At 37.8% G+C, this 23,262-nt stretch overlaps 1 protein-coding gene and 3 long non-coding RNA genes across 11 annotated transcripts in view; 2 read left to right on the forward strand and 2 right to left on the reverse strand.

Annotated features, from left to right (window-relative positions):
- col15a1b (collagen, type XV, alpha 1b) overlaps positions 1-23,137 on the forward strand; it is a 60,206-nt gene extending 37,069 nt beyond the window's left edge. For 4 of the 8 annotated variants that reach the window (XM_078935568.1, XM_023964779.2, XM_078935563.1 and 1 more), the window contains 28 exons: positions 135-170; positions 257-394; positions 523-576; positions 653-679; positions 785-826; positions 1,215-1,277; positions 2,535-2,570; positions 3,668-3,751; positions 4,039-4,104; positions 4,632-4,667; positions 4,824-4,886; positions 4,994-5,083; positions 5,648-5,683; positions 5,804-5,857; positions 7,387-7,443; positions 9,198-9,266; positions 10,174-10,218; positions 15,348-15,429; positions 15,507-15,532; positions 15,662-15,751; positions 16,719-16,863; positions 16,939-17,006; positions 17,080-17,211; positions 17,743-17,859; positions 19,112-19,186; positions 20,525-20,722; positions 20,808-20,923; positions 22,029-23,137. In XM_078935568.1, the coding sequence (XP_078791694.1) occupies positions 135-170; positions 257-394; positions 523-576; positions 653-679; positions 785-826; positions 1,215-1,277; positions 2,535-2,570; positions 3,668-3,751; positions 4,039-4,104; positions 4,632-4,667; positions 4,824-4,886; positions 4,994-5,083; positions 5,648-5,683; positions 5,804-5,857; positions 7,387-7,443; positions 9,198-9,266; positions 10,174-10,218; positions 15,348-15,429; positions 15,507-15,532; positions 15,662-15,751; positions 16,719-16,863; positions 16,939-17,006; positions 17,080-17,211; positions 17,743-17,859; positions 19,112-19,186; positions 20,525-20,722; positions 20,808-20,923; positions 22,029-22,251 (2,268 nt within the window). In that variant the 3' untranslated portion in view covers positions 22,252-23,137. The remainder of the gene's footprint in view (positions 1-134; positions 171-256; positions 395-522; positions 577-652; positions 680-784; positions 827-1,214; positions 1,278-2,534; positions 2,571-3,667; positions 3,752-4,038; positions 4,105-4,631; positions 4,668-4,823; positions 4,887-4,993; positions 5,084-5,647; positions 5,684-5,803; positions 5,858-7,386; positions 7,444-9,197; positions 9,267-10,173; positions 10,219-15,347; positions 15,430-15,506; positions 15,533-15,661; positions 15,752-16,718; positions 16,864-16,938; positions 17,007-17,079; positions 17,212-17,742; positions 17,860-19,111; positions 19,187-20,524; positions 20,723-20,807; positions 20,924-22,028) is intronic. The other 4 variants (XM_078935569.1, XM_078935566.1, XM_023964777.2 and 1 more) reach the window with 2 other exon arrangements.
- On the forward strand, positions 11,340-12,560 carry LOC144986897 (uncharacterized). Its single transcript, XR_013650765.1, has 2 exons — positions 11,340-11,560; positions 12,194-12,560. It is a non-coding gene; the product is annotated as an uncharacterized LOC144986897 (long non-coding RNA).
- Positions 12,546-13,681, reverse strand: LOC144986898 (uncharacterized). The gene is made up of 3 exons (XR_013650766.1): positions 13,559-13,681; positions 13,023-13,134; positions 12,546-12,941 (listed from the first exon to the last, which is right to left on the reverse strand). It is a non-coding gene; the product is annotated as an uncharacterized LOC144986898 (long non-coding RNA).
- On the reverse strand, positions 16,554-22,146 carry LOC110016884 (uncharacterized). The gene is made up of 3 exons (XR_013650767.1): positions 22,006-22,146; positions 16,922-17,016; positions 16,554-16,852 (listed from the first exon to the last, which is right to left on the reverse strand). It is a non-coding gene; the product is annotated as an uncharacterized LOC110016884 (long non-coding RNA).
- Positions 23,138-23,262: the final 125 nt, after the last annotated feature.

The raw sequence follows: 23,262 nt of genomic DNA on the forward strand, positions 1-23,262 counted from the left end.
GACGTCACAGTTGCTCAGTTCAGTTCTCTTATACAGTCAATGGTTACTTCATAGTCCATTTAGCTACTGAAAATGTATTAATAATATGCCCGCAAATTGACACCTCCTCATTTTTACTTTTTTAATACTCACAGGGTGACCGAGGGTTGCCTGGAGTACCTGGACCAAAGGTCACCAATACATCAAAATTAAAATAAATCCCCTAAATAAATGCATTTTTGTCTAACCAGACTAGTTTTTTTGTTGAAATTTACAGGGGGAATGTGGATCTGTAGGTGAAATAGGAATTCCGGGGCCACAAGGACCAGCTGGTCCTCAAGGAAGGAGGGGTCCTCCAGGCCCACCAGGACCCCCTGGCCCATCTGGACCTCCGGGAACCAAATTCTTTGTAGAGGTGGCTGAATTGAATACTACACTTGCCTCACAGGTTTCGGCTGATGCAGCCAGTTAGGTTAAGATAAAACGGTCAAACTGGGGAATTAGAGCTTGGAGTGAGTCTTGAATTTGGGTTTTTCTTGTCAGGATATGGAAGGATCTGGGAAAAGTGAGACGCTTTTTGGAGCAAGAGACCTTCAGGTCTGTGCCACAGAAGTTAATGAGCTGTTATACACAGTTTCAGATGTAATATTTGTTTGTGTTTGGTTTTCCTTAGGGTCCTCCAGGCCCACCTGGACCACCGGTAATTTATTTAGCACACATAAACGCACAGTCCTGCAAAAAAGCCAGCATGTTCGGCTTCTTCATTTAAAGTGCGGTGACGTATCTCCTTGTTTTATGACTGTAGGGAGAGGATGGAGCCCCAGGAGTTCCAGGACACTCCACCAAAGTAAGTTCATTATTTCTGTGCAGTGGTATTGCTAGAACATTTTATATGAGGGGGTCAAAGGGGGGCAGAAGACTTTGAAAAGGTGGCGAATGAGAACAGCAGAGTGGAAAGCCATCACAATTGAAAAGATCAGAAATACATAGTTAACAGTTTTTTTATTGACATTATTGTTCATATTAAAACAGTAGTTCTTTTATCTGCAGTGCTAATGGTTAAGAAGCTTGTTCTGATGGTTACCTAATCTTTGACAATAGTGACAATAATATTGACTTAAAAATTGCGAAGCGTTTTGATGGGAGGGCAGCTGTTCCCTTTTGCCCCACTGTAGCTCCACCCCTGGTTTTGTGTCTTCTTAATGGACGTCTGTGATTTTGCTGTTTAACTCCAGGGTGAACCAGGCAATCCAGGACCGGAGGGCCGTCAGGGTCCTGCTGGACTGCCAGGCGCCAGAGTAAGTAGTTGGTTGTAGAAGTTGCAGCATCAATATTCTTTCTGATAAGATATTTAATATTTAAGTGAAATGTTCAGGGAACATTCTTTAAACTGAACTTTTAACTTAAATTTTGAGAAATGTTGCATAAGGTTTTTTTTTTAAATGGCTAAAGAAAAGAAAAGAAATTTGATTAAAATTTGCATGATGCAGATTTTAAAATCTGTATAGTTAAGGATTTGTATGACTCCAGCTTCCTTCGGCAGTCCAAATACAAACTTCATAGGTTGATTGGTTACTCTACCTTGTCCCTTAGGTGTGAGAAAGTGTGAGGCCTTTTGATGTCCAGGGTGTACCCTGCTTTTGACCTTCAGATGCTGGACTAAACTCCAGAATTTCTATGACCTTGCACTGGAAATAGCCAATACAGAAAAAAAATGGCTTATGGTTAGGAAGGATGTAGTCACTACTAAATTGCAAATTATCATCAAAGAGCCAACAAGCCAACTTTTTGCTCAGTTTTTCCAAATCTTTCTTTTAAAATGAGGCATTTTGTACCTGAGATGGACTCAAAGACGTGAAAAACCAAGACTAAAAGAAAAATATCAAACCGTGAAAAAACTACACTTTTTTAAATGTATTTTTATGATCAATTTAATTCATTCATTCATTCATTCATTCATTCATTCATCTTCTGCCGTCATATCCCTTTCGGGGTCACGGGGCTGCTGGAGCCTATCCTGGCCACTTGTGTGCGAAGGCAGGGGACACCCTGGACAGTTCGTAAGTCTGTCGCAGGGCTATGATAAAGTTATTTTTGATAATCAAAGACGGTTGATTTGTAATTCTGTCCAGATCAGTGCAATAAGGTAAGATTATTCTATTCTATTCATCTTTTAATGTTTACCCACAAAAGTGACCAGCAGATCACATGTAACTCCTTGCACCAAGCATTACATTCTCACTGTTTATCTAAAGTTATCTTTTTAAAAATGTGCAAATAACTTTTAACTATACAGCATTTAGCATGTTCAGTATTTGTGTTAAACCTCAAGTAGTCAACGTATTAAAGTCTTAAATTAAGCTGAGCCGGATAAACATAGTCAGGTAGGTTTTAGCAATTTCACTGATATTTTTGATTTGTTAGAGAAAGAAAGATCTGCAGGCTTACAAGATGTGTTAATGTAAAGCAAACTACTTTAGACAAGTATATAAATGAGGAACATATTTTGTGGTAAATTAAATTTTTAGCTTTTTTTTTTCTCTCATTGCAAACAGGGATCCAAGGGAGAGAAAGGAAGTCCAGGCACCAAGGTACTGTTGCTGACCTTGCACACTTTGTTCCACCTTCTATGTAGAAGCCAGAGCATACTTGGTGTCAGAACCCTTTTTAAAGCGTTCCCTGTGGTCTTTTTATTGCATTGATGCAGTCTCTAGGCAAAAACAAAAATACCTGTTGTTTTATGGGAAATAGTTGCTGCAGAGCGGCAGTAGTTAATCAGACATTTGCCTCCATCGTCCATCATGCATCTGTTTACACTCTCTCCTGCTAACTTACAGCCCTTTAAAGCCCTAACCTAAAGTACACAGATCTAGTCGTCTGCAAGTAGATGCATCAGAATGGAGCAGGGAACGTGTGGCCCGACCAGTAAAATCCTTTTTTTTTTCCATCTGCTCCTGATTCACAATGATTTGAATCAAGGAAAATCAAGACAATTCAGATTTAAATTAAATTTCATTAGAAAAATGCCACAAGAACATGTTACAAACCCCATTTTTATCAGTGTGTGTCTTTAAAGATTTCACAAACTTAAAGTGACCTAATCAACACGAACTGAAAAAGCAGACATATATATGAGTTGAGGACAATTAACCAAAGTGAAAACAGCTGTGGATGATTATGAACAAGATCCCGAAGTCACTTTGACGGAGGGAGAGCTCAAAACACAACATGACCACACAAGAAAAACACAAAAAAGACAAACTTAAAGTGCACAATCCTCACACATAGATGAAAATCTTAGTTTGATTCATGTCAGCTGCTAGTGTAGTATCCATAAAAACCAGTGATGCTTTTTTGTTTTAAACATTCCAGAAATTACTTTTTCAATCTTGTTCATCTGTAGTTTGTATTGAACAAGTTTTAAAATGTATTTAGTGACTCTTTTTCAAAAAGATAACACATTACATTTGACATTTTCTGTTTCTACTGAACGCGTTTCAGTGTGCAAATGTTCTGAATATTTCCAACTCAGTTTTATTCAAAATGTCATAAAACTCAACATGCTTAGCTATCCTGGAGTCTGTTTCGGAATTTGTGATGGTCCTGAGGTTTTGTCCATTGGTCACATGAGATAACAAACCAAATCCAAACCAGTATCTCACTGTGGGCCTTTTTATGCATCCTGCAGGGCGATCCAGGGGCCGATGGACTCAGTATACCAGGGCCTCCGGGGCCTCCCGGACCTCCTGGACCTCCTGTTAGTTTTCAGGATGTAAGAGGACACAAACCAACACCTGTAGAAAAACACACACTAATAGATTAAAAAAGAAAGATGTCAAGAATGACTTTGATGCTGTAAAAAATAAAATATTTAACCCTGTTTCTATAGCTTTGACCAGCACTTAATGTTAGGAATAGTAGATGGAAAATTTAGGTTTTTTTTGTAATTAAAAAAAAGACGAAAGAAATAACTCAAGCAAATACAAACAAACACACAAATGTATTTTTTTTGTTGCCAAATGATGTTTTTATTTTTTAACTGACCTCCTCCGTGTGCAGATACTGCTAAATACTACAGAAGCTATCTTCAACCTCTCAGAGTTTAGAGGACCTCCAGGGCCAAAGGTGCGTAGCTGTTTGGATGCAAAAATGACTGTGATGTCTAAAGGTTTTGCACTAATCAATAATGCACATGTAAAAAACGTTGGGGCTGCATGGTGGAGCAGTGGTCAGCACACTCACCTCACAGCAAAAAGGCCCTGGTTCAAATCCCAGCTAAGGCCCTTTCTGTGTGAAGTTTGCAAGTTCTTCCCATGCAGGCACTCCTCCTACAGTCCAAAGACATGTTTCACTGGCTAATTGGGTAACAGGGTAGCCAGGACACCCATTGACCCAAAAGAAGAAAGAAAATGGATGGAAGAAAAACAGCAAAGTAAAAATGCGAGAAAGAATGCATGTCATATTCAAGCTACAGAAGAACAAAAAGGGTCTTGCTTCTTTAAATATAATTTTTCTACATTGGGTAGATGAAATTAGAATATTTTAACTTTTAACTGTATTTACAAGATTGCAGTTGTTTTTTTTATGTGATTATAAGCTTTTTCCAGTCACATCAATGACAGGAATGCGTGTGTGTACATGTGTATCTGCAGGGCCATGAAGGTCTGCCTGGCAGAGCTGGATTTCCAGTAAGAACCATTTTCATCTTTAGAAGTGTGTGTTTGTTTACAGTTTCCACATAGAAAAATGGGTTACATTTTCATGTTTTTGGGGGGAAAGCCTCTTCAGAAATAACTAAAAACCTCCAATCTTTGCGTGATATTACTTTTTTTACTACTTCTCAGGGCCCTCGAGGACCAAAGGGAGACAAAGGTCCTGATGGTCTTCAGGGTCCTTCAGGTGTCAAGGTGAGAACTGCGGCAAAAAAAAGGGTCTCAAAAACACATTTTACAACATCTTAAAACTATTTGTTAAGCAGATCGTCTTTGTAATTGCTGTGTTTTCACTCTGACAGGGAGAAAAAGGAGAACCAGGAGTGACCATCGCTGCAGATGGATCTATTTTATCTGCACCCAGAGGCCCTCAGGGGCCAAAAGGCCCAAAGGTAGCAGACTTAATGTGGTGGCTTGAACTCAGTTAGAATGCTGATGTAGGCCTTATAAAAAGGAAATCCATTGTTGGATATTATAATTAAATAACTGTGGGGATAATTCTTGTATAGGATTCTTTTTCATATTTTTCTAAAATGTTTGGGATGTAACAGAATTTCTGCAAATGCAATTGATTCACCACAATTTAAGTTTCCCCCCCCCCCCCCCAGAAATGTTAATAAATTAAATATATAGTAACACATCTTTACAGACATTCTCTGGTCAATGTTTGTCTTTCAAAAAGCATCAAATATAAATGTATTGACCTAAATGTATGTAACTAAATGTGTTCAACACTAAATCACGCATGAAATCAACAGTTTTGACATATAAAATACCCCCAAAATGATGGATTTTAAATGTTGTAACTTTATTAAATAAAGGTGAATGTAAGATGCAACTTTCAGGAAATAAAAATAGCTTTTGTCAGAGAAGATAAAATGTCCCTGTGAGAAATGGCGCCATCAATCCAACACATTTGTTTCCTTCTACTGATGTGCTTTTCTATTAATTATCAGGGTGATCGTGGTTTCCCAGGATCAGCTGGACTTATGGTTGGTATATTCCAACATCGGATATTTCCTTCTTTACCTGCTTTAATATTTCGTAAACTGTCTAATTAGGAGGCTGCTGATGAGAGATACGTTTTTATTTTTTTACAATCCTTTTTATAGGGACCAACTGGTCCTCCTGGACAGAAGGGAGGAATTGGCCTTCCTGGACGTCCAGTGAGTGAATATTACACACCCTTCGAGCTTTGAAGACTTAACTTTGTTTTTTTTACCGAGTAAGATTTGTGGTGAATTGTAACCATATCCTGCAAACATTTACCTTATGTCAGTGTCACACAGCCATTTCATACACTCTGAGCGTTTCCCACGTATAACATGTCGGTCTTTTGTGATACCTGCGTGATACATGTGATTCATAAGTGTTTCTTGCAATCGTCAGAAACACATGCGCAGATGTCTGTTGAGGGTTTCGTCCGACGGGTCTTCACATACATTTAAGCTATTCCCAATTTTGGGTTGGTTGAGAATTAAGCAGTTTATGCTCATTTTACAGTAGTATTATGTAAATATTACGCAATTTTGCACAATTCTTGTGAGATACATACCCAAGTTTGTGGCTTTCCACGACGTACCACCAATGTATAACTTTTATATCGCATATACGGCGCACATATCACACTAAAATTATGTTTACTACAGTCCGGGTAAATACTCGATTCTGATTGGCTGCTAAGTGTTGATTAATAAGTGATAATCCACAGTGATAGTGATAGTGCACCTTAAAAAGAAGTTCCGGTCACATAGCGTAACCCTTGTGCTATCCTAGGCACTTTAACATTGGGAGTTGGGTCATCTAGACCCACTAGACAGTGCGCTGAACCTTTTTTCTTCAATGATTTGTGAACCTCACTGGTGTCCATGGATTACATGAAATCTTTCCACCTTTATCCACCTTTGTCATGGTAGGGAGAACACGTTAATGTAAGGATGGGGTCATCTAAGATAGCACAAGGGTTAAATGTTCTATATCACCTTGCTGGCTTCTTTACAACAAACTTTAGATTCATCATCTGGACAAAAAACAAGTAGTAAGAGGTGAACTTTCTCTCTGAACTGATGCTTTATTTAACTTATCAAGATGATCAGCAAGTATTTCGCTTTCCTTTGCAGCTGAAGTCCAGGGTAAGCTGCCCCCCCCCCCACCCATGTAACGAATGGTCCACTTTTTGTGGAAAAAAAAGCAATCTAAACCAAACAAATAAGAAGAATAAAGTAGCTAATTAAATATTGATTTCTTTTGTAAATGATCGTGGTATAAGTGGGATAATGGCCTTCGAAGTGTGCACTATCAGAAATTATTACACTTCATGGAAGGTTCAAGCTTCCACGGTGTGCTTTAATTTCTGATGATGCACACTTTGTCGCCATCATCCCTTACATAATAAACTCACGAAGCACTAATGAACTACATATAAACAGCGCAATAATCACGCAAAGTTCATGTTCTACGTAGATTCACATGTTCTTTGTGTGGTTTATTCGTACTTCTTCCGTGGGTTTAACGTGGTTCATTTGAAATGCATCTGTGAAAATTACACATAAAGACCACAACTTTTCGCACTTCTTCCACGTTTATTCACAAAAGACCAATTTCTTCAATGCAATATGCACAATATGTGCACAGTGGCTGTGTGACATTGCCTTAACAGAATACAGTTGTTTTGCCGTCTTTTATTTTCTTCTAGGGTCGACCCGGTATACTTGGAGACAAAGGGGAAAAAGGTGATTCTGTTGGACTTTTGGTGAGAACAGACTGACTCGATAACTGTTGATCTGTTGTTTCTATTATTGTTCTATGAAAACAGTTTCTCTTATTGCATTTTATTGTTTTGTGTTTTAAGCTTTTGTTTTAATTTTACTTGCACAGCACTTTGATTACTTTATAAATAAAGCCGACTGGCTGGCTGGCTGGTTGGCTGGCTGGCTGGTTGGTTGGTTGGCTGGCTGGTTGGTTGGTTGGTTGGTTGGTTAGTTGATTAAAAAAATAGTTTTGAATTGTTCTATTTTGATTTATCTATTAAGATCCACAATTATAATCTGTTTTTTTCAAAGTATGGATTAAGGTTATCAGCTTTTTCTGTTAAACTTGTGATTACTATTAGTAAGTGAAATAAACCTATGAGAACTGTCTGTGGGCTGAATTTCTTCAGGTAACAATCACACTTATATTTAAAAAAAAGGGGGGGGGGGTGTCCTATGAAATTTCATGATCAGAGGAAAACAGAAGATGTGGGGACAATACAATATAGTTTATTGGAGCTGAGATGTAAATTGGTAATTTATTTTCCAAGGTGCAGGGTCAGAGCAGACAGAGGGCTTTTTAGGATGGGTTAGGACAGTCAAGACCATAGAGCACAAAAAAAACCCACAAGGAATCAAATGTAAAGTAAACATTGTTTCGCAATGCCTACAGAGCTCAGGGGTGGGCTCAATACCATTAGAGATAAGCTGACAGACAGGCAGGGCGATGCTGCAGGAGCTGGGCTTAAGTACTGGAGGGTTGATGAGTTGCAGGTGTGTCCGAATGCCCTGCTGTCATCCTGAACACATGTGAAGACAAAAACAGGAAAACAGCAGCAGTATCCAGGAGGGGGAGACAAATGGACAAAGAACTGTCAAACCATGACACGTCAATGTTTGATGTAAATTACTATTTCAAAGAGTTTTCAGTCTTTTTAACATTGTTTCCAGAACTTTGTAAAATAAAAGGTCTCAAATAAATAAATTATTAGTACAAACTCCACTTTTGAGGGCATAAATGGATTAAAAAAAGTGAAAGTTGTTTGCGCTAATGTAAAATGTTACCCTCTAGTTCAAATAAACCTTTTTTCCTAAACAAAAAATTACACAAGAAATACAAATTGGTAAATTGACAATTTAAAATCATGAGGATACATTTTTCAAATGTTTTTTTTAGAACTTTATTGCCTTAAGGTGTAGCATCACATGAAATTAACATAAAAATAAGTAACGGCAAACAAAAAATAAACAGAAATGTAGAAAATTTGAATAAAATCATGAAAATCCAGGAATGAGTTGAGTAGTCAAATACTCCATCAAATAAGCCAGCCTTATCTTTTGTGTCCATTAAGAGATTGTTGGTGGGCAGGGTTGAACCCCCTTAACGCCTGAATTTATTTCCAGCAATGAACACAAAAAAAATTCAGAAATGTTTTTGCTTTTAAGTAGATGTTGAATTAAGGGAATTTTGGTGAAAAGGTGGTTTGTTGCATATTCGCTACAACAGACATGAAGGGATTAAACCCGTTTAGAGTGATCGCCTTTCTTGCAACCAACAATAAAACATGCAGAACATAACCTTAATCTTTGGTGAGTGAATAAGTCCATAAGAAATATTTAATATTAGGATGCATTTTTGAACATCAAATTAACACAGAGAAACTTTACATACATAAATTGAAACAAAACTACTAGATTAAACTTTTTGTGGCTTCTTTTCATTAAAAATTAAACATTAATTCTTCATCTTTTTAAGGGTCCTCCAGGCCCTCCTGGTCCACCCGGACCTCCTGGACTTCCGGGCAGAGTTTTTGGATTCAATGGGGTAAGTGTGCATTAATGGAAAGTGTGAATTCTCTGTTTTATTGCCTCTGTCTGTTTTTCTTTCTAACTGTCTTAGAAAAAAAAAGAGAAACCATCAAAAAGATATATTTGTTCTTCTAAGACCACAATAAAAACTTTCTACATGTTTTTAGGCAGTACCAATACACATTTAAATCAACCAGAATTCAAGTAGTCAATGATAAAAAGATAATTAAGTAAAATGTTAACATTTTAAATGAGTTTTAGAAAATCTTTGCCTAAGAAAACAGACATTTTGATTTTTTGAAGTATTTTTGATCAATTTTATGCTGGATAAATGTAAATATTTTCTGTTAAAATGCTTTACTAAAAGAAAATAATCTAATATTTATAAGAAGTCACACAAAATGAAACTCCCGCAGCCGTGCTTTAGTGTAGCACTTATATAATCGTGAGTATTTCAGGTTTTCTGTTTTTTATTCATTTACTTTGCTACAAATAGCTTCTGTTTCGGTCAGTTCATGAGGAATAAACCAATTTCACTTGCATTCCAAAATCCAATACATATGCTGTAGTTAAATGTATATTGAAGCTTTATTTATCTTTCTATTTATAGATTATAGTTGCCAGATCTCAAAGCTGAAGCAATGCCTGTCGATTGGAAAAAGATTCCCTTTAGTCTTAACTAATAAAAAAATGAAATGAAAAATGAAAAACAATGAGAAAAAAAGTAGATATCTAGAGATCCACTTACTGGGTAAAAACATTGAGACGTTTTAGTATTTGATGCCCTCTGGCCATGATTTGTGACAAAATTTTAGGATTTTCTTTTGGGATTTTGTTTTAACTTGTTGATGTTTCTTTTTTTTTTTTTTACTTGATTGTATGTGGGTTTTTATTTTTAAACTGCTCTTCTTTGAATGTTAAAGACAGTGTTCCCGGTGCGCCCCAGACCGCACTGCAAAAAAGGACTAGTAAGTCTGTGTCAGACCCCCTGACTGGTCCGTTTCATGTGAAACCGGGACCTCGTGGTGGTTCTGGTGGTGTGTGGGCTTCCCAGCATGACCTTTCTCTGGTCTCACCTAAGCAAATACCCAGTTCTCCCTAATCCTTTGATTTTTCTTTGGTTTCTCTTCCTGCTTTCCTGATGCTCTGCCTTCTATCTGTGAGCTTGGTGTGAATTTTCACGATATGCTGTCCAAAACATTTTTTTTTACAAGCCATCAATTTGTGTCATTAATAAAGAGAAGCTCATCTTAAATGAGATTAATATAAAAATCTATATTCTCTTCCAAACAGTCTCATTCCATAAAAATATAAAATTAATGGACAAACAACCAATAATGTTTCATCTCAAATGTTGTTTTCTTAACTTGTCTTTGTTGATCAGGAAAGAGTGAAACTGCACTGATCTTCATCCTACGGTGGCCCTGAAGTGCAAACCATTCAACAAATCACTCGATACAAAAACATTTTTAAGATCACAGCAACAATTTAAAAAGCGTATTACATTTTAGAAAACAAAACAAAATTTCAGAAACCAAAACATAAAAAAGAAAAAAAAGAAAAAAAGATTTCAGAAAACAAAATTAATTTCCAGGGAAAAAAAGAAATATTACAAAATGAAAACATTTCAGAAAAAAAATTAATTTCCAGAAAACAAAATGAAATAAAAAAAATGAAAACATTTCAGAAAAACAAAATGAAATATTAAAAAATGAAAAACATTTCAGAAAAAAATGAAATATTAAAAAAAGAAAATCATTTTAGAACACAGAATGAATTTCCAGAAAACAAAACGAAATCTTCAAAAATGAAAAACATTTCCAAACCGGAAGAAGCAGGTACTATGGGACAACGCTGATTGGATGATGATGTTTGTCAATCATTTGAACTGAAAAGTATTTTAAATGAAGCGATGACGGATTTTATCGTCCAAACAACAATGTACTATAATAATCCACGTATTTCCCATTTACATATTAAATCAAAAATGCAGCAAACAGATAATGAAGGTTTAAATTATTTTTTGAATATTTCGTCTGAAGCAGAACGGTCACCCGGAAGTAGTTTGTGTGGATGACGTCCGTTCTGCAGGTAAACAAAGAAAGGGACGGTAAAACGTTAACATAAACGTTAATCTTTGAATATTTAGCGGATGTGATGACAGAACGCACGCAGAAATATCAACACCAACCAGGTTTACAAATGTTTCAAAATGTCGTGAGAGGATTCTGTCTAAAGCAGCAGCTGCGAAGAAACGGGTGTTAAAGACGGCGCACATCAGGAAATGCAGTCCCGCCAGCCACAGATAAGGTATGGAGGCACATTTGTTTGATCTAACAAATGTAGCGTTAAACATGATTTCTAGGTGGGTGTTTACAGACAGATCCAAGATCTTTCAGTCATACGTTAATGACAGGTTACCTCATCAGCTGGAGAGGGGGGGGGGGGGGGTCACGTGGGCAGGATTCTCAGACAGGTGTACCAGCAGCATAAATCAGCAAAGCTGTCAGGTAAACTGCAGCAGTTTGTGTCTCAGAATAACATTTATGAATGCTTCTTATTCACACTATTATGATCTGTGACTTTAGAGTGTGTCAGTGCACAGAAACATGACAGTAAATGACTGGATGTGCACATCATCAGACACGTCCAGGTGTGTAACTAAAGGTGGCAAAGTCTGTAGTGTAAAATAAATCTTTAAAAAAAACGTTTTAGTCTTTCAGGCAGAGGAGGAATACCAAATTGTTTTAGAATGTATTTTTTATAAGACTGAAATAATGTATTTTATTCTGAGTTTGGTGTTTTGACCCCTCCCTAATGAATTTCTGGTTTAACCCATTTTCTCCTCATTTTGATGAACTCAACTTTTTCCTGAATGAAAGATGAACGGCAGCTGATGTTTTTCTGTCAGGGATTTTTAATTTATTAATTTATCTCTGTCAGGGATTTCAATGGAGCTGGAGTCCAGGGCAGAGGAAGCTGCAAGCATGTACGAGCAGGAACTGGGGTCCCTTACCTGTGCATCTTCCTCTGGATGTGATGCTGAGCAGCAATGTGGACAAACCTTTCCTGACATGACTCTTTTTGATATAGTTGTTAAGCACAAACAGACTTTTCCCAGATGCATTTTTTCCTCTAATAAATGTGACTGACAGGTACGCTGAGTAAATGCTGATTGTAAGCGCAACATTTGATTGACTGCATGAAGAAGCCCATAAAGGAAAATCCACAACTGTTTCTTTGTTTCTGTTACTGAATAACGTATTCATGTTAAGTTTTCAATAAATATACTGCATTGCTATGAAACAAATTTGTTTATTTTCATATCCATTATTACAATCCTCACGTCAGCATTCAGTTTTGTCATTGACAAAAAAACATTTCTAAACAACAGCTTTGAAAATCAAACATCATCTTTGTTAATAAAGCTTTAAAACCTAAAATGGTAAACATGGAAAAACTCCTAAATGAAGCAAGTCTAATATGAACATTTTAAACTGGAGTTTTGCTTAAAGGAACATTAAGTTGTTTGGAGTTGTACAAGTGTTTGATGCGATTCCTCGTAGATGTGATTTCCAGATCATCAGCCCGACGCTAAAGCCAGGAATTGTGCTTCGTTTTTCACTCCCCACTGCATCATTTACAACTAATCAGGCTTATGCAGCAGGTTAAAGACTTTTTTTTAAAGGACCTGCAATTTTAAAAAAAAAATTAGATATTAAGGTTAAATAATATTTATTGATTACATTTCACATAAATCATGGTGACTTGCCTGTACACTGCACAATGATATGAATGACTTTAGTCTTCTTGTATTCCCATGTAGAGCTGCCATCTGTTCTGCAGCACAAACCTTTCTGGAACTTCGCTTTGAGAAACTTCACCTGCAGAAATATCACATGTTAATTCAATTAAGTATTTTATAAACTTTAAAGTTCATTTTTAAGTTTCAGTATATGTGTATATGCATGGTTCAAAAATATACAATGCACTTTAATATTATTTCCCATAAGAACTTGTTTACTGATTTCAGTCTTAAAGTCGATTTTTAGCAACACTGATGCCTTTAATTACTGTAATTACTGTATAAATCACAGAATCAGGCTGGCTCGGAGCTTTTTCTCTCATGTTGTCACCAAAAACGGGAACGGCTCTCATGTGAAGACGGTTCGTCTCCATCGGGTTCTTTTTGCGCATGCGCAAGATAAAAAGAAATTATCTTTTCAAAGCAGCACTTTAACATCCTAAAATTAACATCCTTAGAGACATGTGACTGACAAAAGAAAAGATCACAGAATTGATTCTTACCTAAAGATGATTGACAGCGTGAACCTCGCAGCCGTAGACATTAGCGCACAGCGTTCAAAGTAAAAGTGCTCACAAACTACTTCCGGGTGACCGTGTGTCAGGCGAAATGTTAAAAAAATAATTTTAAAGTTCATTAACAGTTTGCTGCATTTTTTATTTGATATATAAATGGGAAATACGTGGATTATTATAGTACATTGTTGTTTGGACGATAAAATCCGGCATCGCTTCATTTAAAATACTTTTCAGTTCAAATGATTGACAAAAATCATCATCCAATCAGCGTTGTCCCATAGTACCTGCTTCTTCCGGTTTGGAAATGTTTTTCATTTTTGAAGATTTCGTTTTGTTTTCTGGAAATTCATTCTGTGTTCTGAAATGTTTTTCATTTTTTAATATTTCATTTTTTTTCTGAAATGTTTTTCATTTTTTAATATTTCATTTTTTTTCTGGAATTTTTTTTTCTGAAATGTTTTTCATTTTTTAATATTTCATTTTTTTCTGGAATTTTTTTTTCTGAAATGTTTTCATTTTTTAATATTTCTTTTTTTTCCTGGAAATTAATTTTGTTTTCTGAAATGTTTTTTTTTTGTCATTTTTGTTTTTCAAGTTTTGGTTTCTGAAATTTTGTTTTGTTTTCTAAAATGTAATGCTGCTTTTTAAAAAATTTTTTTTTTTTTAATTGTTGTTGTGATCTTAAAAATGTTTTTGTATCGAGTGATTTGTTGAATGCTTTGCACTTCAGGGCCACCGTATCATCCCTTTGGTGCATGTAAATCAGAAATGGTTTTTGTTTGTTAAACTGGTAATTATGAAATTTATAAAAGTTAGAAAGATTTGATTGCAAAAGAAAAACATGTCTGATTTACATGTTGGATAAGGGGAGCAACTGATTTGCCTTTTCTTTTTATGGTGTTGGACCTTTGGATCTTTTTTCTTCTTCATAGTTTTTCCATATTTAAAGGTTATTTCATGATCTGTTGACATTTTCAATTTAAACTGATTAAAATATGATGACAAATATACATTTCATTTAAGGTGAGATTTATAGATTTATTTACTGACAATCTTGTCTCAAGTAAAATGCCAACCTTTTTCAGGTATCTGTCAATTTCTAATATGCATATATTGTATTCTCTTTTGCTTTAACCTTGATCCCTTCATTAAAACCTCGATAATGGAGTTTTAGTTTTATTTGCTGCTGCCTGAAGCATGTGTTACATGTATTTAACAAAGAGTCTGCAGTGCTGACCGCAATGTTTTGGTTACAATCAATAAGTATTTTACTAATTTCAACATTAACCCTAGAACACTTTCGCTTTAATAAGTTACTCCATCACTTTTGCAGAGTAATTTTTACACAATAAAATATACCCAACAAAAAGTAATTGTCTTAAAAAGAGATCAAAACATGACAACACAAGACAAATTAGAGTTACACAGTGTATACTGTGTTATGTGTAACAAAAAGAAAAACATAGGAATTTCCTAAAAACATGCTCAAAAATTACTGAAAATTTTTAAATTTGAGAACAAAAAATTCCTAAAAAATAAAAAAAATGATACTAGAAACTTGGTCTTTGGTCCACCCATTCCAAGGACATGTGAGACTTCCCTGTTGAAGGCACAGACTCCTTGACACGCAACATATTAAAATTGATGTAAATAGTTTTGCTTGGGTGAAAATCACCCGCGATAGTGCTCTAGGGTTAATACAAGGGTTTTTTCTTTTTCAAAAGTGCCAATCTAAATCCGCAGTTCTCCTGTAAATGCTTAAATGTGTTTTTAGGACTCGGAAATGGCGGGGGATTCACTGAGACTGAAAGGAGAAAAAGGAGATGAAGGTGCACCTGGTGAGCCGGGGACATCTGGTGAGATTAAATTACCAGTGAAGCTACTTTTTATTATTAAGCTAAGGAAGATTTGAATAATTATTTGCTTTTCTTAGCCCCCAGATTACCTGATGGAATGATGGTGAGTTTCTTTAAAACTGTGTCTAAAAAAAGATCTATCTAAGATACTACAGACTTATTTTATTTTAATCATACAATTTCAAAAATTAACAAAAAGAAAAAAATGTTTACCTTTTGAAAAATCTCTCAGGGAGATAAAGGGGATCAGGGGTACAAAGGTGAGAAGGGTGACCCAGGTCCTCCTGGTCCCCCAGGACAACCAGGAAGGTCTGGACTTGTGGTGAGTTTACGAGCACTTGAAGCTTTTTTGTACGAAAAAAAATAATAATAACAATTTTGAACTTTTCAAAAAGTAATGGCTAATCAAAAAAGTAAAGAGAAATGAATGACTTTAACCCTGTAAAGCCAACTACATTAAAGAATTGACAGGAAATGTATTTTTCTGGAATTAAGATAGTTTTTAACTCCTTTGATGAAATCCACCAAAAGATTGTAATATTTTTTTCATGACATATAGATAGTCTCCGCCATGACAGGTTTTTGGTTACGTTTTTGTTCACAACAGTGCTAGTTTAATACCCAAAAACATTGACATCAGGAAAAAGGCACCTTATCTAGCCATTGTATCCACACATTTTTAACTTGGTGTAGCTGTCTTTTAAATAATTTATCAACAAAACGTTATTTTGATACACATAGAAGTCATTTAAAAAACGAATTGCTGAATGGGAGCCATTCTCACTCTAAGGTTTTGAAAATTAGCAATAGTTTTCCCGCCAAGAGTGTTTCTGAGATTTTACAGGGACAGCCATTTCGAAGTGAGCAGTAAAAGCCCTTATACTGCCCCTAGTGGAATGACGATGAACTACAGGGCAGAAAGCATAAGGCATGTTGTAATGGGTTTTTAAGGAAAGGTTGGACCATCCTATAGAGAAAGGGGTCTCGGACATGTACAAATTATATATGATAGGTATATGGAACAGTTAAACTCAATTTAAATTTCCTTCTATTTTTGATGGTGGATTGTGAACTCCCTGAAATCAAAACTTCTCACTAAGCTGCTTAAAACTCACAGGAAGCCATTGTCGGTAAATAAATTTGTTTAATCTCGAAACGTATCCCTCTGTATTTTAGAATCGATTTTTTGTTCTACTTTTTTCAGAAAGTTGTGCAGATCTTCAGTTACTTTGACGAGATTGAAGCACAATTTTGAATGAAGATTCAATTAATTAAGATTTTATCTGCAGGGTCCAAAGGGTGAGTCTGTCGTTGGACCTCCAGGGCCAGCAGGTTCCCCTGGTTTGCCTGGAGCTCCTGGGATTGGACGACCTGGACCACGGGGTTCTCCTGGCCCTGCAGGGCCTCCAGGTCCAGTCGCCGCCTATAAATCAAGTAAGAGTGTTAAATGGAAAAGACTTGTTTTAGATGCAGTTTTATCTGGTGGAATTACCTATGTGTTGTTACCAGCTGCAATCAGTGTCCCGGGCCCTCCCGGTCCCCCCGGTCCACCAGGAACTCCGGGTCATGCCAGCCCGGTGAGATGCTCTACAAAGTGTAGAAAAATGCGATGAAAGCTGCAGTGCTGATGCTCTGATGGTGTGTGATCAGGTGGCCATCTATGAGACAGTCATTGCTCTCACCAGAGAGACACACAGCACTGCAGAGGGAACTTTGGCGTATGTGTCTGAGAAGAATGGCGAGCTGTACATCAGAGCGCGCAACGGTTGGCGCAAAATCCCGGTTTGTAATCCTTTTGCTGGAGCATCCATACACGTCTTCTTCAGTTGTATGTCATAAATTAGCCATAAGCTTGATTAAAAGTGTATTTTTTAAGCACCCCATTTTTAAAATTTTGCAAATTTAGGATCTGTGTCCTTTATATTTATATCTTTTGTTTACCTTTTAATTTTAAAAACATTTACGACTTTGATGTGAAAAAAATCACAACAGAAAAATTAAAAAGTTTTACATTTGTGAGATTTAAAATATTCATGGAATTGTGCTGATCAAGTACATTCTATTGTTCACCTCATACATGCGTTTTTTTGGGGGAATGAGAGATCAGAAATGACAGGAACAATTTCCCCCAAAAGTTTATTGACACAATCAAATTTAAGATTGGAATCATTAATTGGTGACAATCCTTTAACCCAAAGCACGGCATACAGTGTTTAGCATGCAGCAGTTGCTGTTTGCGTCTTTTATGCTACAATATTAGAAACAATCCTTCAGGCAAATCAAGAAAAGGTGCTTGTCTGGCCTTTCTTTCAGCTGGGAGAGCTGATCCACTATGGACCATCATCAGCATCAGCAGCAGCAGCATCAGAGTCGTCTCAGGCTCTCAGCAGATCTGGAGATTGGAGTGGAGCTATCAGTGTCCATAGCCAGGTCCCCCCCACACACACGCACACACATACTTAAGCTACGTTCCCACCGGGCACGTAACACGCGTACTTGAACGCAGATTTAGCCTATGGTCTTCAGCCTGGACTGGCATTACCCGATACTAGCGCATGTCTTCAACCTAGCGTTGAAAGAGGCTTGGTGAAGTTGTCGTCGGAGTAACCCTTGTGCCATCTTAGATGACCCCATCCTTACATTGACGTGTTCTCCCTACCATGACAAAGGTGGATAAAGTTGGAAAGATTTCAAGTAATTCATGGACACCAGTGAGGTTCACAAATCATTGAAGAAAAAAGGTTCAGCGCACTTGTCTAGTGGGTCTAGATGACCCAGTTCCCAATGTTAAAGTGCCTAGGATAGCACAAGGGTTAGGGCAAATCTTGCTCCAGGCTTTTTCTTTTAAAGCTCTATTCCGAAATATGAAAGACTTTGTGTTATAGAATTCTGGCCTGACAAAAACTAAAATTATTAATTTCTCCTCAATGATCAACGTTCAAATGGTTGGCACTTCTGTGAAATAAAAGATGCCATCTAGACGTCACTACAGTTGGTCAAAGTTTGACCTGGTTTAACTTACGACACATGTTCACTGGCCAAATGTTTTTGTACGTAGAGCCCAAAAACAGTCATTGAGTAGCTGTCTTAAACATGGAAGCCTAAAAGGCGCATTTACACACTTAGACACTGACTACGTAGACCCCAAAACTGGTAATTGAAACTTGAGGAGCTACTTGTGAACACAAGAATTTTAAATGTAGAAGCCCAAAACATGTATTTGCGCGTGTGTATGTTTGTGTAGAGCCCAAAGAGCCCAAAACTGGTCATTGAAACTTGAATAGATTGAATAGCTCGTGTAAAAGCAAGACATGGAAGCCCCAATCATGCATTTCCGCACATATATTTAGACTATTTAGTCCTGAAAATGATCATTGAAACTTGTAAAGCTATGCATGAACACGAGAGTTTTGAACGTGGAAGCCCCAAATGCACATTTACGCACTTATACAAAAACTACATAGAGCCTGAAAACGATCATTGAATCTTGAGAAGCTACACGTTAACTCGAGGGTTTTGAACGTGGAAGCCCAAAACGTGTATTTACATATGTACACATAGATTTTTAATTGGAAGTGGCTGTATGAACATGTGTTGCAGAGGCTGGTGTGAACGTAGCTTTACACAAGCAATGCACAAGGAAAGGGAAGCGAGCATAAAACAATTTGTTTGTTTGTAACAGGAGCTGCAGGATGGCACCAGAGGGTATCAGCCAAGCTACAATGTCTTTCCACAGACCATCAACTCTGTTCCTGGGGTGTGTGTGAGACACTGCACACACAGATCCAAAACCAAGACTCTGACCCAACAGTAAACTGTTTCATTATCATCAAACTCCATGTGTCCTACCCATTAACTTTATATGACAACTGGACTGAGTGAGTGCGACATCATCGATTGAAAATGACTGTCTTCGGGCTCCAAGAAAGTCAATCCGGTCGCCATTTTGTTATGATATGGACGCTCCCATGTTGAAGCTAGCTGTTCATTCGGCAGTGATTGGTTTCGAATCGGTCCAAGTCAATATTTGTATGGTAACCACTCTTGAGGAGTAAGCTTTCACAGCAGCCGTTTCACTTGAAAGCAGGCTAGGGAGAATCTATCAATCTGACGTTTCAAACACTCAATGCGTGATCACATACTTTTATGGAGGCACCCGATTAGTCATTGTCCATGGCTGTTTCCAAGTTTGAGGGTTGTATTGGATTAGATTAGATAACTTTACTTATCCCATGATGGGGAAATTCACTTATCTGCGGCAGCAAAAGTGACATTCACCAAAAGATAAAGTTCCTTCAATGTATTTACAGAACAACAACAATATTAGAAATAAAAAGAGAACAATATCTGCAAAAAAAACTGTTTTTTATACACTGTGGGTGTATCCTTTAATGGCTGCGGCCCACCCGCTCGACGAAGGACCCACCCAACATCGACCGGATGTTAACGGCTTTGAATTTGGACGAGTGTAGCCTTTAGATAATTCCAGCCATTACATCGGCAAATGTCCTGTCACCTCGCAACCATAAGTCCCGAACAGAGAGGAGTAGTGAACCAGGCATGGAGCTCAAAATATTTAACTTTTAATAACTTTTAACCTTGGAGGTGTAATTACAAAAAGGTGTAATTATTTCCAACTCTGGGTCCCGCTTCACAGTCCGCCATCGTTGTCAGAAAATCTCCGGCTTCGGCCGCAATGCATCTAGGGATATGGACACCAGGCCAATCATTGAAATCGGGAAAAAGAAGGCCGTATTTGTAGTAGTGGTTGAGTTTGGACAGCACTTGTTGCGGGGCTGTGACGTAAGCAGCTTACAAATGCAGCCCAGGAAGAACACAGCCCTCGAATTTGGTCACATCTACAAATTCGAATGACAGAAAAAACATTTTTCAAAAAAACTGAATGTGCAAGAACATGTTTAACACAGCTAGCAGAGCAAGAATGGTTGTTCTGAATTATAGCTGCTTATTTGTCTATTGAAGTCTATGGGATTTTGGCTTCTTGGAGCCAGCGGGTACTTCCTGTAGAATGTGAAGGGGGAGGGGTTGGTCTAGTTGTCTAATACAGTCAATGGTCCTACTCCTTCTTTTCCAGCTTCATCTGGTAGCCCTGAATGCTCCCCTAAAAGGAGACATGCGCGGCATTCGTGGGGCCGACCTCCAGTGCTATCAGCAGGCACGCTCCATGGGGCACACCTCCACCTACAGGGCCTTCCTGTCCTCTCACCTCCAGGATCTGGCAACCATTGTGAGGAAGGCAGACCGCCACAATCTGCCCGTGGTCAACCTGAAGGTGAGAAATTCTTCGCAATTTTACATTTTTGAGTTTGACTCCACAAGTGGTTTCTGTCAACGGTGTGCGCCTCTGCTGCTCTCAGGGCGAAGTGTTGTTCAGTAGCTGGATGTCGATCTTCTCCGGCAATGGAGGCGTCTTTGAGCCATCTGCATCCATCTACTCTTTCAATGGACGTGACGTGATGACGGACTCAGCGTGGTGAGTGAATGCAAAATGAACAATCATTTTTATTGTTTTTGGTACATTTTTAAATAGTTTTTGTTGATCTATTTGAGCTTGATGTCATCCGAGAAGAATGACATCACAGGAGACATCACTGGAGAAACTGTCAAAGAAAAATCAATGGGGCCAAAAAAAAAAAAGGTCAAAATCAACTAGGGAAACTAAAAGACACGTGTCCGGGATATCCAAAGGAAGCTTTAAAACTACTTTGGGATGGCCACAGGACTTTTAAATTGGTGGTCATTTTGTGGCAAAGTGTGAAATTTGGGGGATTTTCACAATTTCCCACAATATAGGAAATAAAGATTCTTTGAGCAATCTTCATTCATTTCCCACACATGTTGTAAGGTTAATTCAACAACCACAACCGAAGCTTCATTGACCTTCAACCTTGTGACTAGACAGTCATATTGAAAACTCTAAAAAAAATCTCCTTTAGTATTACCGGTAGCTAAAAATGTAAACTCCTCCTACCCATTTCCATCTATTGTCTCCTAACTTCTTGAGCATCATTTGGAAACTACAGTACTTTGGAAAAAAAATGTGGAATTAGAAGTTGTCGATTTTTGAAGGTGTTAGCATGGTGAGCTCAAGTGGAGTCCCTCTGTTCCTCGCCTATTTTTTTACAGAATATTGTGAAAATGCAGTACATTAAACCCCTGGCTCAAGCAGAAAGAAACAATATGACTTACCCCATGAACATATTAGAGATGTGGGCTTAGTTCACAAAACTCCTCTGTTGCCAAGGAAATTAATCACATAGACCAGTTCGTCACCCAGAGGAGACCAAAAAATTCAATGGTTGCTAACCAACAGGAAAGCCGCCATTTTGAAAAAGCTTTGATCAGGCTGACACAGGCAGAAGGGAGGGGCACCTGTGGCCATACAATGCCTCTCGTGGCTTTAATTTTTCAATTGTTTTGTCTCTTGTTCAGCTAAATTGTCTTTTCTCTTCTCTCAGGGTGACAAATTGGTTTCATGTTTCAAATACTAAACATGTATCTGAGAGGCTGCTGCAGTCAGAAGGTGAGTGTTGAGCCAAAAGCAGCTGTGTTTACTTGCGTCTCCCTCTCCCCCACAGGCCAGAGAAGATGGTGTGGCACGGCTCCAACGCCGTAGGCACTCGTCTGACCACCAACTACTGTGAGGCGTGGAGGACGGCCGACATGGCGGTGACGGGCCAGGCTGCTCTGCTGCAGACGGGACGACTGCTGGGGCAGCACGCCCGCTCCTGCTCCAACCACTACATCGTGCTGTGCATCGAGAACACATACGTGGAGAACACACATCGAAGGAGGACCTGATGACACAAAAGATGAAACCCACATGCCGGCATGTTGAAAGTGGAGCAGAGAACAGGCACATAAATAGATGGAAACACTCACCTTAAAATGTTGGAGAAAATACAAAAAAACAGTGCACACAATTTCTTTTTTCCCCCTTTTGTTGTGTTTAGTTGCTTTTGAACCCAGCTGGTATGCATCAACTCATACAGCAACCCCCTGTCCATGCATGCATGCATCCTGCAGCAGCTGTGGGGTTAATGCCAGCAGAGCTCGTTAATTTTTTATTTGTTTGTACAGGCAGCGCGTTTGGTTTCTAAAAACACAGTCAAAGTTCATTTGGATTATCCAATAATCAGGACGTCAATAAAACACGAGAGCACAAACTATTACAAGTACCAGTGTCAGGTTCTTATTCAGATGAAAAACATCGATTTCATTTGAATCTCAATAAACATCAGATCCAGCCTGATCACAGTCATATTTAGGGGTTACTGTTGCCTAAATATTAAGTGGAGATTCACATTTTCGATGAAAAACTTTATTAACACATGTGTCATAACAGTAGTTATAGGTTTAAAATCAAAGTGTACGTTCTTTAATTTATGTACCAGGATCTAGAGTAAAACATAGCGGATCCACACTTGAAGTCATAACATTTTTCTTTGTACGTCCTTGTTTTTGTGAACTTTTTTTTTTTGTTGGTTTTCAAACACGTTTAGAGAAAAAGGAGGCGTTGCTCTCTCTCGACACACTTTGATAGAACTGGTTTGCCTGTAAAGTTTGGTAGCTTTTATGATGTTTTTGTTTAAAAAAAAAAAGCTTGACTTTTAAGAGAAAAAGAAGTTCTGTACTGACTCAGTGGTGCTCACTAAATAAAGAGTCTCATTTTGTGTGTGTTTTTTAAGCGATGCCTCCTGTGTTTTCTACATTGTGGCAACGTTCACCACACTTGAGTGTTGGTGAATGTGAGTCTCTGCCGTGCAGCACAAATAAAGGAAACTCCCATAAAAGCCATTCAACAGAAATGTT

The sequence above is a fragment of the Oryzias latipes genome, chromosome 17, assembly GCF_053564925.1.
Source record: "Oryzias latipes strain Hd-rR chromosome 17, Olatipes_Hd-rR_3.1".
Lineage (NCBI taxonomy): Eukaryota > Metazoa > Chordata > Actinopteri > Beloniformes > Adrianichthyidae > Oryzias > Oryzias latipes.